The sequence below is a fragment of the Rattus norvegicus genome, chromosome 6, assembly GCF_036323735.1.
Source record: "Rattus norvegicus strain BN/NHsdMcwi chromosome 6, GRCr8, whole genome shotgun sequence".
In the NCBI taxonomy this organism is placed as follows: Eukaryota; Metazoa; Chordata; class Mammalia; order Rodentia; family Muridae; genus Rattus; species Rattus norvegicus.
This window is the reverse complement of record NC_086024.1, coordinates 13442371-13458516: the sequence shown is the minus strand read 5'-3', so window position 1 is coordinate 13458516 and position 16146 is coordinate 13442371. Positions and strand designations below refer to the sequence as shown.

The following is a 16146-nucleotide window of genomic DNA, read 5'->3' as shown; positions in this document are numbered from 1 at the left end:
GGCTATGTTTGCCTGGCCCCAGAGTCACGCCCTGTGCTCGTAACTTCCATCCCTTCTTTGAAGTTCTGCCAACTAACGATGTAGTTCCCCACTCCCAAACCGCCTTTAGCCAGTAGTATAAGACTCGGGGGTGATGGGGTGCACACTCTCAGAGCCCCTTGTGTTCCTTTCATTGCCATGCAGAATTTTCCCAGGCTAGCCCGCTGGTCTCGAGAAGGATGGAGACACATAAGCTGTGAAACTGAGTCAAGTCCTCAGAAGCATCTAAGTCAGGCAGCGTCCAGATGTCTGTGTTGTTCATCATAGAGATTTACAGATATTTCACATGTGGCTGAGAGCGGCCATCAGCAGTTACTGTGTGTTTCCATGTGGCAGTGTGTAAGGGCTCTTTGGCCATATGACTGTTTATTTGGGCAGGGCTCTCCTACTCATGACTTCTAGAGTTAGTAAATAAAACAGGGGGCACTCAGAGACTGAACCACTAACCAAAGAGCCCACACACACACACACACACACACACACACACACACACGCACACACATGCATATACACACACACATACACACCACATACACCACACACACACCACACACATGGCACTCACAGACACACACATACACATGCACATACACACACAGACACACACACATGCATATACACCATATACACACACAGACACACACATGCATATACACACATATACACACACACAGACACACACATACACAAATATACACAGAGACACATACACAGACATACACACACACATATATACACACACAGACACACACACAGATACACACAGACACACAAACACACACAGACACACACACAGATACGCACAGACACACAAACACACCAAACACACACAGACACACACACAGAGACATACAGACACACAAACACACACAGACACCCATATACACATGCATACACACGCATATACACACACATACACATACACCCAGACACACACCCAGATGCACACACACACATAGACACACACACAGACACACACAGACACATGCACATACACATGCACATACACACATACACACAAATACACACACAGACACACACACACATGCACATACACATATATACACACAGATACATACACACACACACACACACACACACACACACACACACACAGCAGATTGCAGCTCAGTCTTCATGCGGGCCCTCCAACAACTGAAGCATGGGCTGTCCCTAAAGCTGTTGCCTGTCTGTGGAATCCGCTCCCTAACTGGCTGCCTGGCCGCAGTGGGAGAGCATGCACTTAGTCCTGCAGAGACCTGATGAGCCAGGGTTGAGGATACCCAGGGGGCCCCCATCCTTTCATAGGAGAGGGGATATAAGAGGAGGGACTGTGTGAGGAAGGGACAGGGGTGGGGGGAGTGATGTAAAATGACTGAAATAATAATAATAATAATAATAATAATAATAATAATAATAATAAGCAGCCAAACAAAGAATACATGGTGCCCAGTTAAATCTGAATTTCAGATAAATAAGGCATGTTTTAGTATGAAAGTATTGTGCAGTTTATAGACCATATTATAGTAAAATTATTTACTCTATCATATATTTATTTACTATGTCATATGTTTACAGACTTATGATGAACTCTCATTCCTCCAAGCACCCTCTATGTATCTGGCAGTCCCACTCGTAAACTCGCCACAGGATAAACCCCCCTCGGCAGCACTGAAGTGGTTTCCCACGGCAGGGAAAGCAGTGATCCAGTCAAACTGTAAGGACAAGGACAGTGTGGGGGCTGGGGAAATGGATCAGTGAGCAAAGAGCCTGAAGGGCCCCTGGCACCACTGTAAAAGATGAGCGGCCAGGCAGCCGGTCTGCAACCACGGCCTGCTGCAGACACGGGGTCCCCATGGCAACCTGGGCAGCCCACTCGCCAAAGCAACAAGCTCCTGGCTCAGTAAGAGACTCTGCCTCAATAGATGAGGCACAGAGTGGTCTACCAAGACACCCATCGTCAACCCCAGGCTGCTCTCACACATGCACCACATGTATGTAAGCACACATCATACTACACGTGTATGCATACACAAATGGATGCATCCATGCGTCGATGGGTTTGCTGGTGTCCACAGAGGCCACCATCACCCTCACCCTCACCCTCACCCTCACCCTCACCCTCACCCTCACCCTCACCATCATCATCATCATCATCATCATCACCACCACCACCACCACCATCATCACCACCATCTCCACCTCCTCCACCTCCTCCTCCACCACCTCCACCTCCTCCTCCACCTCCACCTCCACCTCCACCTCCACCTCCTCCACCTCCTCCACCTCCACCTCCACCTCCTCCGCCATCATTGCACTAATCGAGGTGTCAATCATTTGCTTAGTCCCGTACGGAAGGCACTGTTTCCTCTTCCTGTTGGTACTGTATGGAGATGTGTCTGCCCCACTTTTCCCATAAATGAGGGCACTAAACATCAGACTCATAGAACAGCGTTTTTGGTCACACCGCTGATAACAACCAAGCTAGGGTTCAAATGTAGCACTCTCTGCCTCCACAGTGTGACCCCGACTCCATCTATTGAAAGTGATTCGTTAAAGTCTCTATAAAGCAGACCACAGGTATACTTCTGCCTCCCAGCATCTCCCTCTCCTCCACTACCCATCCTCCCTGCGACGGGCAGGCGGGTCATACTCTTTCCCTAGTGACAGGGTTTCACGCACTGGGTGGCTCAACCAAATGACATTTATATTCAGCGTTTTGACGGCCAGATGTTAGGGTCAAAGCATCAGCAGGCCCAGACCTTTAAAACACCGAGACAGAGGCTCTGATCCAGCCCGCTTGAATGGGCCCTAGGATGCCTTGTCATTTGATTGGGTGTTAATTATAGGTGTATTTCTGAGTGTTTTTAGAAGACATTATCCTTTAAGGGAATGGAGTAAGAAAAGCAGACTGCTCGCCCAGTGTGAGTGGGCCTTGTCAATCCACCGAGGTCTTTGTAAAACAAGATGGGAGGGAGAATGTCACTTGTTACAGTAGTGGACTCCTGGAGCTCTGCCTTGGATGATGGCTGACATCGGTTGTTCTAGGACTGAGCAGTAGTTACAGCTCCTGGGTTTTCAGTGTGCAGACAGGGACTAGGAGTTTTTCACCTCTATATCTCTTCAGCTGATTTTCATGTTTCTTTCCTATGCCAGCTGTTGGTCTGTTTCTCCCGGGAACCAGCCCAAGGTTTCTGTCTTGCTCTAGCTGGCACTGTCTTCCCTCTGGACTCTTCACTGTTCTCTGCTAAAGACATTCGTGACATTGGATCAGGACTGCTGTGATGACATCATTGGATCAGGACTGCTGTGATGACATCATTGGATCAGGACTGCTGTGATGACATCATTGGATCAGGACTGCTGTGATGACATCATTGGATCAGGACTGCTGTGATGACATCATTGGATCAGGACTGCCGTGATGACATCATTGGATCAGGACTGCCGTGATGACATCATTGCATTAGGACTGCCGTGATGACATCATTGCATTAGGACTGCCATGATGACATCATTTCAAGGTAGTAATTGCCATGAAGATCCCACCTCTAAATAAACTTACATTCTGCAGCACTGTGGTTAGGACTTCATCTTAGGACTGGGAGAGGAGGAAACAAACTCATCCCAATATAAACTCTATTTAGAGCAGACCCCAAGGGTGCTGGCTTCCGGCACCATTAGGAGGCATTCTGGTTCTCACAGCAGCCCCCATGGGTAAAAAAGCCCAACCTTCCCTGAGTTTTTATTAATCTATTTTTATTTTCATTACATATAATTCTTTGGAAGTATGTAGTACACACATACACCACAGCATACATATGGGGAATCAGTTCTCTTTTTCTACCGTATAGGTCTCGGGGATTAAATTCAAGTTATCACACTTGTCAGTAGACGATCACACTTGTCAGTAGACGACCACACTGGCTGAACTGCACTGCTGTCCCTTCACCTTCTGTTCTCACCAAGACTCCTCAGAAGTGCCACAGCCTCTACCAACAGTGCCCTGGCAACTGGAATGTGGCGATTGTGAGGAAGGGGATTGTGATGGCAGTCAGAACCTGGTGAAGCCAAATGTTATTGTCTCAAAGATGTCCTCTGGCCCAGGTTGGCAGCACTGTGGTTACCTGGATGGACAGGGAGGACAGGGAGGTGATGGAAGCCCGAGGGGCAGGAGAAAGCTGCCCCACCCTCTCCAAGGTGGCACCTGCTGACAGCATGCCTGAGGGGAAGCTGAAGGCTTCTTTGGTAAGAGGAGCCTCTGGTGATTTGCCCTGGCCATTCTTCGGGGGGTTGGGAGTCGGGGGCTATAAGCCTTAGAGTCTACAAGTATGTGCTAGGTGATCTGTTAGCCAAAAAGAACAGTGTCCCATCCCTATAACTGTCCTCAGCTGCCAAGGAACCAGCGACTCTTTACAGGATTGTGAGGCTTCCGGAAAACTGTCTCTCTGTGGACAGGACACACACACACACACACACACACACACACACACACACACACACACATCCATAGACACACACTGGTTGGTTCTTTTAACGCAGGCCCTGGGCTTCTTTCTCACTCTGAAAGACCTGTTGTTGACAGGTAAAATGTGGGGAATGGGAAAGTGATCTGTGCCGTGATAAAGAGCCACTACCTGATCAGACACCCACCTCACTCACCAGTGCCTCACAACTTTAGGGTCATATGCCTTCTCCTGCTCTAGCGTCTGTGTGTGCACTTCTAGCAGACACCCCATCTAGGCAGTCTTTGCAACACACCCCAGGCTCCTGAAGCTCGGAGCAGAGGGCGTCGTTGTCGGGAACCCCACACCATCACCCCACTCCTTCTTCCCCATCCCAGGATGCAGAACCCCCCAAACTAGAACTGCCTACCCTGGAAGAGAATGGAATCTCTGAGGACAGAGATTGCCCAGGGCCCCCTAAGTCACTGTCTCCGAAGTCTGGCCCTACCACCAAGGGTCAGGCTGGCGATGGACCTAGTCTGGAACCCACCGAGCTGCCCCTGCCCCTGGAGACAGAACACCACAACGCGATGGAGCTGGAGAAGGTGCGCATGGAGTTTGAACTGACGCGCCTCAAGTACCTGCACCAGGAGAACGAGCGGCAGCGGCAGCACGAGGAGGTGATGGAGCAGCTACAGCAGCAGCAGCAGGCTTTGCCTCGCCAGGTAGCGGAGCGGGCTCTGGGCTGCGGCTATGCCGGCTTGGGTATGCCAGGTCTGGCCGAGAGGTGGCGAGCACCACGTGGCTGCCTTTAAAGAGACCTATAAAGAGAGTTGAGGGTAGGAAATATCCTGAAACCACATCCTCTTCCCAGAATCCCCTTTGATGGCCTCTCCATGTTCAATATTCAGACCATGACAGATTTCCCGCCACTTTTAAAAAAGATTTATTTACCATCTATACAGTGTTCCACCTGCATGTATGCCTGCGTGCCAGAAGAGGGCACCAGAGCTCATTGTAGATGGTTGTGAGCCACCGTGTGGTTGCTGGGAATTGATCTCGGGACCTCTGGAAGATCAGCCAGCGCGCTTAACCGCTGAGCCATCTCTCCAGCCCCTGCCCAACACTTTCGTTTCTCTTAAGATGCGCTAGCAGTTCCTGTCATCTGACCACTAAGTGACAATAGAAATACCACCTCCCTTTTGGGACTAAGCTTTCTCTGTTGAACACACTGCCTTATAACCAACCAAAGCAAAGTTCTTTTCACAAGAAATATATGCTCAACCCTAAGTGGGAACAAGAGTGCTCGGCTGAGGGGTGGGGTCTAGCTCAGTTGACAGAGTACTTAGCTAGCATGCATGAAGCCCTGGGTTCGTTCTCCAGCACCAGATAAACCATGCATAGAGGCAGAAGGATCAGTTCAAGGTGACATAGTGAGTTTGAGGCTAGCCCGGCTACGTGGGACCTTGTTTCAAAAGAAAAATTGAGATGGGACGCCACCTGAGATGCTTAACACTCGGGCCAGACCATTGCAAACACCCTGTGATGAAAGACGTCATCACTTAAAAGTAGTGCCTCCTGCTCTCTAAAGTCATAGGTGCTGGGTAAAAACTATGGCTCTACGTTTGGTTTTTTTTAAACCACTTAACCTTGAGCATGTTGCTAATCCCCCTCGAGCTTTGGCTTGCTCATCGCTAAGGCAGAGTCTGCCTCGTGGGGTCATCGTAAAGGACAAGTGGGAGAGCGCACAGGACTGCTTTGCACATTAGGTAAGTGCTCGGTAATTGTTAGCTATTACCATTTTTATGAACTCATACCGTTCACTTCTTGACCCGAATGCAGCCGAGTCCATTCATCACTTCTCGCTCTTCTTGGGATGTGATGGATTAGCTCTGCTTCCCAGCTCTGAGTCACCCTCGATTCTCAGAAGCTTGTCATGATCTAAGCTAGACCTGTTGAGAAGGACGTGTGTGACCTAAAGTAAATCCCACCGCAGGACCCCTCACTGCGGGGTATCCGAGGCTCCACGCGTCAGCACCGCGCTCATAGACCTTCTCCTGCTCACAGTTCTGCCGCTTGCCTAAGAAACCGGTCCTGCGCTGTGTCAGGAGGCTTCCCAGAATAAGGCATCACATTAGCTGAATCATTTGTCTCATGGCTGGTCAGAGAAGTTAGGTTTGTTTGTCAGGGTCTGTCCTCAGTGAACTCATGCTGGCTTACTAATTATGTTTTTATAAGAAGAACACAGATACCTGCTTACGTATACATTAAACGATGCTACTGGGCCAGACCAAGCCTACTGAATGGGGACATTTGAAATACATTTCCCCTCTTCTAATATCTAGAAAACCTTTGCCTTTCTCTAGAACACTCCCACATTCCCTGATACTTTCCAATTCTTGAACAACTTAGATTTTTCCCAGTGTCCCAGGGTTAAAAACTGCTACAAAATTTGAGCCATGAACTATTTAAATCAGGCATGGTATTTGTATCAGTCTGTCTGGTTGCTGCGACGGGTTCCCTGACAAACAGCTTAAGGAAGAATTTGTTTGGCCCACAGTTTCAGGGAACGGTTATGTAGCAGCAGGAGCAGCAGGCTGACACACTGCTTCTGTAATGGACACCAGAGAACTCAGTCCAGAACTCCGACCCACCTGATGGCCCCCTCCACAGGTGGGGGCGGGGGTCCGTCCATCTCAGGCAACCTGGCCAAACCCAGATAACCTCATAGGCATGTCTAAAGGATTGTCTCCTAAGTGATTCTAGGTCCTGTCAGATTGACAGGAAAAATTAATGATCCCAGTATTATTGTTAAGGTCCACATGTCCTAACCATCTCTTTTTAATTTGAAAAATATTTGTTCGTGCTGAATGAGAGGAAAGTCCTTAGCATTAAATCCTCTGTCTTTTTAAAGATACACCATGAGAAGGGTTTTGAGAAAGTCTACAAATGTATTTATGTGTGCGTGTTGATATAACGCACACCATACACACACACACACACACACACACACACACACACACAACCCCATACTCCCCCGACACACACCATACACACTATACACACACACACACACACACACACACACCATGACTCTCTCCTTTCCTTGTTTAGGCTAACAGCATGCAGGCTGCAGAGTGTGGCGGAAGTCAACACAGAGCCCTGACCACAGACTGCTCTGTCTGCCCCGTGTGGAGGACACTGGACTGCTCCCTCGGGCCCTCCACTGCGTGTCTTCCCTGCCTTCACCTTAGAGGCCACATGGCTGGAATCACTTCCTCCCCTTTAGCGTTGTTTCTTGACAGAGTTGCCTTCTCATTTCCTGTATCTGTTTTCAGCCAGGATGTACTCAAGGCCTGCGCCCTTGGGAATAGTTTACAACGTGTTTTATTTGTGGTTCATTCACTAAAACAGGGGTGACACTGGGGGCTTGGCTTGATTATGGAGCCTTCCACACATCTCTTTCTCTTAGAGGTTGGAGGGAAAGGGGGGAGAGAGGAAGGAAGGATGGATGGATGGATGGATGGATGGATGGATGATGGATGGGTAAATTTAACTATACTGAATATATCTAAACGAGTATTTCTCACTAGTTTGGAGCATCTTAGTCCTTGCTATTTAGCTGTTAAAAATAAGACATTCTAAAAGAAATATTGTAGAGCAGACACCATGCCAAATTCTTCAGTTCAGACCAAAACGTTTATATCAGCTTTTACCTCACACACTGATAACAGTTAAAATAGGGTCACTTTGAGCCCAGTTATTGACCTCAGAAAAGAGCATCTCACAATCAGACCTGTCCAAAATCCCAGTGCCCTCTGAGGTCTGGGAGCCCATAACTCTAGCCACCTGCCCCAGGAAAGAGCCTCCACCCAGGGGTGGAGGGCTACAGGCTAACCATATGACATACGCCAGGACGAGGGAGTCTTGAGACTTGTTCAAGGCGTGTCCCCTCAGAGTGCCACTGTCTAGAAAACTAACCTATCAGGAAACAATATCCAAAGAATGTTTCTAAGACCCAGAGTCCAGATCTGGGACCTTGGGATCCTTGAAAACTTGCTTACACGGGTAAGCCCCAGGGCAAGACAAGACAGAGAAAGGGCCGCAGTGGTGGCCTAGGGTCACGAGGGAGAATGCAAGCTCAAGAGAGAAAATGAATGAGATCCCTCTGTGCACTGGTGACCTTGCCAGAAATATTTCTCTTTATTTTCTCCTTCCTCGTGGTCTTGGGAGGGAGGTCTCACTACACAGTGACTTGCGAGAGGTGGCCTCCAGAGTCAGGGCGCGGCTGAATCCAGCTGTGCTGTTGTCAGCTGTCCTCCCTTCTTTCCCACAGTTCTCAGGAGGCCTCCAGGACCTCTTGCTCCCCCAGAACCAATTCGCCATGTTCCTCTACTGCTTCATCTTCATTCACATCATCTACGTTGCCAAGGAGATGGTCTTCTTTCTCTTCTCCAAGCACTACCTGTTCTGCCTCGCGGCCATCTTGCTGTGTTTGATTAAAACCTTGTGGTCCTACTTCCAAGTGCCGTTGCCTCTTCCACCGCTCGCAACTCCATCCGTGCGCCACCGAACTCCTCCCCTCCCGTCACACCCTGGCCTGATGGCACAGTTGCCAGCTGCCGACACGTGCGACAACAGTGAAAAGCAGAGAGTGGAGCTGTGTTCAGCGTGGCTAACACCTGAAAGAGGGACGACTCTGGGTCCTGATGCAAAGGGTAGATTCCCATAGAGAGCCAGGGGTATACACAACAAAGAGTCTAGGTGTGGCCCTGCCGTCATCAGGCTTAGCTAGGTTCTCCTGCAAGGTCTGAAAATTGTATGAAATCTCCTTCGGGAGACAAGTTCTCCTGCACTGGGCCTGGGTTTCCGCTTTCTCCTCCAGGTGTGAGAGTCTTAGGGCGACCTCCAGTTCCTTGTAGTCTGTTGTTTCAGGAGTCTGATGGCCGAAGGGAGGAGCTACGCGTACCTCTTAGTTTAGAATGTCTTCATTCCTGCCACTACAGTTACAAGGCTGAGCCATGCTCAAGAACCGTGACGTGGAAAGGGAGGCTGGGTTATCCAGGTAGGCCCAATATCACCACCGGTGTAAGGAGCAATCCCCTAGAGTGAGGGGCTGCAGGGCCACAAGTCAGGGCAGCCAGAGCCTTGGCAAGGCAAGAAAGAAATATAGCCAAATACAGAGCAGAGGAGGGTCTTCAACTCGGCGGAGACTGTAAGTAATGGAGCCTGGAGGAAGTCATCACTGCTACTTTACTGGAAAAAATGGGGACGAAAAGACACCAGACACACGCAACTCAGTACAACACACACACACACACACACACACACCAAGCACACAAGACTATTAAAAATGTAGCTACAAGTCGGGCAGTGGTGACGACAGCCTTTAATCCCAGAGCAGCTGGATCTCTGTGTTGGAAGCCAGCCTGGCTAAAGAGCCAAGGCTATGCAAAGAAACCTGGTCTCAGGTGAGGGCAGGTGGAGGGCAGTGTGGTGGGATTAGGGGATGGGATAAAGGGTGGGGAGGGGGGCGGAGATACAAACACACAGACTTAACAAAGATCGTAGAAAACAATTTCCTGTACTGGGATAGTCACTAGGCTGCAAGTAAACAAAGGAGGCTCAACCCAGAGCCCAGGAGCGAAATTTTTACACAAAAAGGAGTTCAGCTCCTTCAGCTCCCTCTTGCTGGTCCCACCCTTCCCCAATGCACCTCTCTACAGACTGTCAACTGCTCTGTTTCCACCTGCCCAAGCAGTGACAGCAGTCAGTGCTGGCCCTGAGAGTCACACGAGGGGGTAAAGCTTTTGGTGAGTTCATACCGACCTTCCTCTCCAGTCATGGGCTCGGCTGGGTTCTGTGACGCTCAGTGAAACAGAAGACCGTCTTGGGACCACACTGTCAGGACATATCAGCCTGCCATTTGTGTCCACAGTGACCTCTCATCTTCCAACCAGTTCAATGCATCCATCCCCACTTAAGGCTGTGTGTGATAGGCACTTATAACTTGCAAATGGTGACACTGGCATTTCTCATTAAAGTTTCATCGGTGGAAATGCTTGCTGTGGGTCAGTTCTCAGGATCGTTTATTTGATTCGGGTTCCTGGCATGAGACCAAGGCAAAGACTAGGGGAGCAAATTGTCACAGGCCCATCTATTCCCCTGTCTCAGACAGAGGTGGGCACTGGGTTAAAAACGAAATGTCAAGGCCACCCTGTCACTCCTGTTGTCTAGCAACACTGGACCTAAATGCTTTTGGTTTCCAAAGAGAAAGATGAGCTCTCTGAAGTCCTTGAATTAGCATGGCACACCCTGGGTTACAGGTGCAAACTCTCTTTCCCACTGCCCAGATCTGGCGTCTAAAGCATCTAAAGGCAGGAGTTAGGACCTAACTCTAAGTTGAGGATCCCAGGTTCCAACAGTCCCGCCGGGTGAGGCAGCTTTAACACACATGGTCGCTGTAAGTTATCTTCAGGCAGGGCAGTTGGTTAGAGCCAGTGAAGGCTTCTTGAAAAGCGGCCCCTGGTGGTTTAGGAAACCTGGGCAGGTAAGTGAGAAGGAAGAGGGAAGTCTTATACAGGGGTCAGTGCAGAGGTAGAAGTTATGGAGTGTTTTTGCTCAAAGGAGTGCCGTAACGGCGGACAGGCTGCACGACTGGCTCCAGCCCAGTGTCATGGTCTTACGCTGGTGTCAGAATACGACCTTGATCCTTTATGAAACTGGGAGCCCTGATGCTTATGAAGAAGTCTAATGCACAAAAGAGGTGAGAGAGAAGCTTCCTCTCCCCCACCCCTCCCAGAAGTCTGGAAACCATGCTCACCTTGACCCCTCTTCCCATTTCTAGTCTAGACACCTTGTTTTAGAGATCAGAGTGTGAAAGAAGAAAAAAGCACCAGGCACTGCAGCTTAACTTAACCAAGGTCTGTTTGTACAAACCAGGAAGTTCCAGGTGGTCAGCCCAAGGGCTGAAACTTTCTGTGAAATGACAGAGGGCTCTGGCTTGGGGCTGCCCACCATCCCCGTGGCAACAGCTTTCATTTACATCCTGTGGCTACAGTCTAATTCTCTCATGGCTACCACAGCTCCAGGCACCAATCCCCAGGCTGAGAACAGGTGGGGAGGAAGCACTGCCCTTTGAAGGCTTTCCAAACTCGTCGTGGGGCTTCGATACCAGCACTCAGGAGGCAGAGGCAGGCAGAGTTCTGTGAGTTCAAGGCCATCCTGGGAGACATAGAACTTGTCTCAAAATCTTTTTTAAAAAACCACCACCAACAACAACAACAAAAATATTTCCCAAGAAGCCACAACCAGAGATTTCTGATTATATCTCATTGGTCAAATACTATCATAAGATTGCGTCCAGCTAGCTACCAGGCTTCTGAGGTGGTAAGGTTTTGCTACAGGGATCCCACCATATATGACTACTCAGACACATTGTTGTAGAAATGATTTAAACCCTGCCCAGGGTTTCTACCCTGCCGTTCTTTATGAAAGAACACATAAAAGCTTTAGATTTGCCATAAGCCTTCAACAGTACAATAGCTGGACAGGTATCTCACTCTCGGCTGCTAGAATCTATTTTCCTATGGATGACCTCGAGTTATTGAAGGGTTAAAATTTCTAAAAGTTAGTCATGAACAAAGTCTGGCTATGCCTAAAAGAATTTGAGATAGGGCTCCAAGGACACTGGCCATCTGGAGCCACCCCCTCCCCTTCCTTCACTCCCTGCTGCAGTGAGATGAGTTGCCCTGCCCACATTGCTGAGATGCTAGATTACATGTATGCTTTGTTGATGTAACTCCATGCCAAAAGTAACTGTGCACCCTTTGTATTAGCCAATTATGTGTATCCACACGAAACCCTTCCCTATATAAGCTCCTGCCTAGAGAGGCTCAGGGCTTGACTCAATCTCCTGTGTGGGATATGTGTCAGCCCGAGATCTCGTAAATAAAACTGCCTCTTGCTGATTACATCAAGACCGGCTACTCGTGTTTCCTGGGGGTACCCCAACCCGTGACTGGAGCGAGAGTCTCTCCAAAATCTGGGGGTCTTTCATTATCACTACCTACTATGTTTCATCTGGGATGTTCTTAACTCTGATTGGCCAGCCCACAGGGCTATGCCTTCTTGACTCCTAACCCATGGCAGCTTCTCCCTCTTCCATTCACCTTCCTCTCCTCGTGGTTCTCTGACCCCAAGCCTGGGAAACCTAAATCCCTCCTATGTCTCTCCTGCTCAGCTATTAGCTGCTGCCATCTTTATTCACCAATCACAATAAACTGGGGTCAGGGTCATTTAGATATTGCTTATGTGAGGACTTTCTCATTTCTAGTCTCTGGAGCAACCAGTTTGGGGGGCTCAAATTAGCATCACAATACAAGCAACATTGGGTCAACCTACTACACACATTTCATAGGTATTTGAAAGTCTTTGTTCCAGCTAGCTGGAACTATACCCAGGCCTTCAGAAACCCAAGTGTGGCCCAGAGCATTTAGACCAATGGTCTTTTTAAAGGCAAAACCCATGTTCTAGTACCTCAGTCAGCAGCTACAGAGGAAAGGTTTGCCCAAGCAAGCAGTTTAACAGAAGCTAGGACAAGCAGTTAGTTGAAAGGAGAGTTTTACATGGACAGAAAGCTTAACAGAAGTTAAGATAAACTAGCAGGGGATCTTGACCTTGGGCTCCTAGAATAGGGTTGGATAATTTTCAATGGGATTCTCCATCAAGGGGATCAAATTCTGGTTAAAATTGAAGAGTGGCCTTAGCAAGAATACAAGACAGAGGAACCTCTGCACCATCTTGTCATGTCACAGTTTTTACCTGAGCACTTTTGCAGCCTGATAGGACAAGGGCAAGGGTTAGTAATGGAATAAGAACTAGTTGTCTACCATTCCTGCTTTAGAAGGCCTGAATTACTGAGTCAGAGCCTTGGTTAGTTGAGACATGCAGGTAGAGCATGGCAGCAGTCGATCTGGTCCTAGCCCCATGCTATGTCCACCTGAGGAAGAGTACACCAGGCCACAACCGCATAGAGGAGTAGAAAGTTCATGGCTTCATCCAGATGCATGCATGCCTAGATCTGACCCGACATTTACCACCAGGGCAGCGGCCCTGCCTGGGGACTTAGAAGGGTATGCAGATCAGTGTCAGACCTCCAAAACTGCAAGACGTGTTCAAGGCTAGAGTCTCTTCCTGATCTCAGATCCCAACAGAACACACCCCACTGCCGGCTGGCCAGCAGTTCTACACCATGGTCCTATACCCAGCTGCTAAAGATTGCCCCATAAAAGGAGCTCATCACCAAGGTATGCCCTGCTTTAGTCCAAATAAGCAAAGCCCTAGCAGCATTCCAAGTAGGCAGATGAGAGGAAAGACACAGTTTGCCTCCCTCCAAATAGAATATCATAGATTGCCAACCCAAGTCCACGATAAGCTAGAGCTAAGAGACTACTGTCATTTGCTGAAGGGGAAGGGCAGCAGGCATAGTTCTAAAGGCCACTTCCCTCATCTTTTTCTGTTGTCACCTCTGTTGAACAAGTGACTACAAGCCCTTTAATCTTCTCGGGCATCATTGAAGTGACATGGAGATTACCTAGAAACTCAGTGAGAAAAATAAAGGCTTCTTAATTAATATAATGAATTAATTAACATAGCATCTGGCTCAGTTGACCCAAGGTTGTGTCTAGAGGTGACTTTCAGTGGAGCTGAGGAAGTACCATACAGATGAGGCTCCCTGGGTTCTATCCCAGCCCCGAGTCAGGAACTTGTGATAGGTCCCACCCCAGCTAGGCGCTTGCTGCCCGTGCTGGGGCTCCATCCACTGACTGTAGACCCTGTTCTTGACCTGGAGGATTTCCCAGAGGGATAAAAGGACAACGATAGAAAATGAGGCAAGAAGGGGGCCTGAGTGTGGGTCCTAGAAGTGTTGTGGGAGACTCCATTGATACCTGGCATGGGCAGATGCTAGCCGGAGTGTAGCATGGCCACAGGGCACCACCATCTGTCCCTCCTCCCTCTGCCTTTTGACCAGTCCTTGCTATGGGTTTCTGAGGACCCAATTAATTTCAACCAGCACCCCAGGAAACACAAGAAAGTTCTGGACTCCCCCAGGCCTGTGTCTGCCTCTCCTGTCTTTATGTCTCCTGTGTGTGGCTCTGGGGGCTCTTGCTCCGTTTGTTATTAAGAGCTTGCTGCTGTTCCTTCAGGAAGGCTAGGCATGATTAAAAGATGGGATTGTTCCAGGGGGCCCAGGAAAGCAGCTAGGAATCCCACGTTTTGAGGCTGTTTTGGCCAAGCCCCCTTATATAATTTAAAGTGTGGCTTATTTACACCTAATTAGACAGAGGGACACAGCTGTGGGTTCATCACCAATATTTCCTAAGCTTTGTGGGATCTAAGACTGAAGTAGGGGATTAGCTCTGACTTGCAAGTTTCTCATACCGTGTGTGTGTGCGTGTGTGTGCGTGTGGTGTGTGTGTGTGCGTGTGTGTGTGCGTGTGGTGTGTGTGTGTGTGTGCGTGTGGTGTGTGTGTGTGTGCATGTGGTGTGTGTGTGTGTGTGCGTGTGGTGTGTGTGTGCGTGTGTGTGTGGTGTGTGTGTGTGCGTGTGGTGTGTGTGTGTGCGTGTGGTGTGTGTGTGTGCGTGTGTGTGTATGTGTGTGCGTGTGTGTGTGTGCGTGTGGTGTGTGTGTGTGCGTGTGTGTGTGTATGTGTGTGCGTGTGTGTGTGTGGTGTGTGTGCGTGTGGTGTGTGTGTGTGCGTGTGGTGTGTGTGTGTGCGTGTGTGTGTGTGTGCGTGTGGTGTGTGTGTGTGCGTGTGGTGTGTGTGCGTGTGGTGTGTGTGTGTGTGCGTGTGGTGTGTGTGTGTGTGCGTGTGGTGTGTGTGTGTGTGCGTGTGGTGTGTGTGTGCGTGTGGTGTGTGTGTGTGCGTGTGTGTGTGGTGTGTGTGTGTGCGTGTGGTGTGTGTGTGCGTGTGGTGTGTGTGTGTGCGTGTGTGTGTGCGTGTGTGCGCGTTTGTGTGTGTGTGTATGTGTGTGTGGTGTGTGTGCGTGTGTGTGTGTGCGTGTGTGTGTGTGCGTGTGTGTGCGTGTGGTGTGTGTGTGTGCGTGTGTGTGTGTGCGTGTGGTGTGTGTGTGTGCGTGTGTGTGTATGTGTGTGCGTGTGTGTGTGTGCGTGTGGTGTGTGTGTGTGCGTGTGTGTGTGTATGTGTGTGCGTGTGTGTGTGTGGTGTGTGTGCGTGTGGTGTGTGTGTGCGTGTGGTGTGTGTGTGCGTGTGTGTGTGTGTGCGTGTGGTGTGTGTGTGTGCGTGTGGTGTGTGTGTGTGCGTGTGGTGTGTGTGTGTGCGTGTGTGTGTGCGTGTGCGTGTGTGCGCGTTTGTGTGTGTGTGTATGTGTGTGTGGTGTGTGTGTGTGCGTGTGTGTGTGTGTGTGCGTGTGTGCGTGTGTGTGTGGTGTGTGTGTGCGTGTGGTGTGCGTGTGTGCGTGTGTGTGTGTGGTGTGTGTGTGTGCGTGTGTGTGTGTGTGTGCGTGTGGTGTGTGTGTGTGTGTGTGTGTATGTGGTGATGGTCAGGAGGAGATCGCTTTTGTCCCTCAGAAGCAAAATGGTGAGGTGACATCAAAGGTCTTATTGCCCCCACAGTGGCCCAGTAGAGACGGCAGCCCC

General features: G+C 49.5%; 1 protein-coding gene across 1 annotated transcript; it reads left to right on the top strand.

Annotated features, from left to right (window-relative positions):
- Nucleotides 1–4054: 4054 nt before the first annotated feature.
- On the top strand, nucleotides 4055–9002 carry Tmem247 (transmembrane protein 247). The gene is made up of 3 exons (NM_001277885.1): nucleotides 4055–4287; nucleotides 4883–5209; nucleotides 8821–9002. Coding segments are annotated over exons 1-3 (626 nt in total). The 5' UTR covers nucleotides 4055–4170.
- The last annotated feature ends 7144 nt before the right edge of the window (nucleotides 9003–16146 follow it).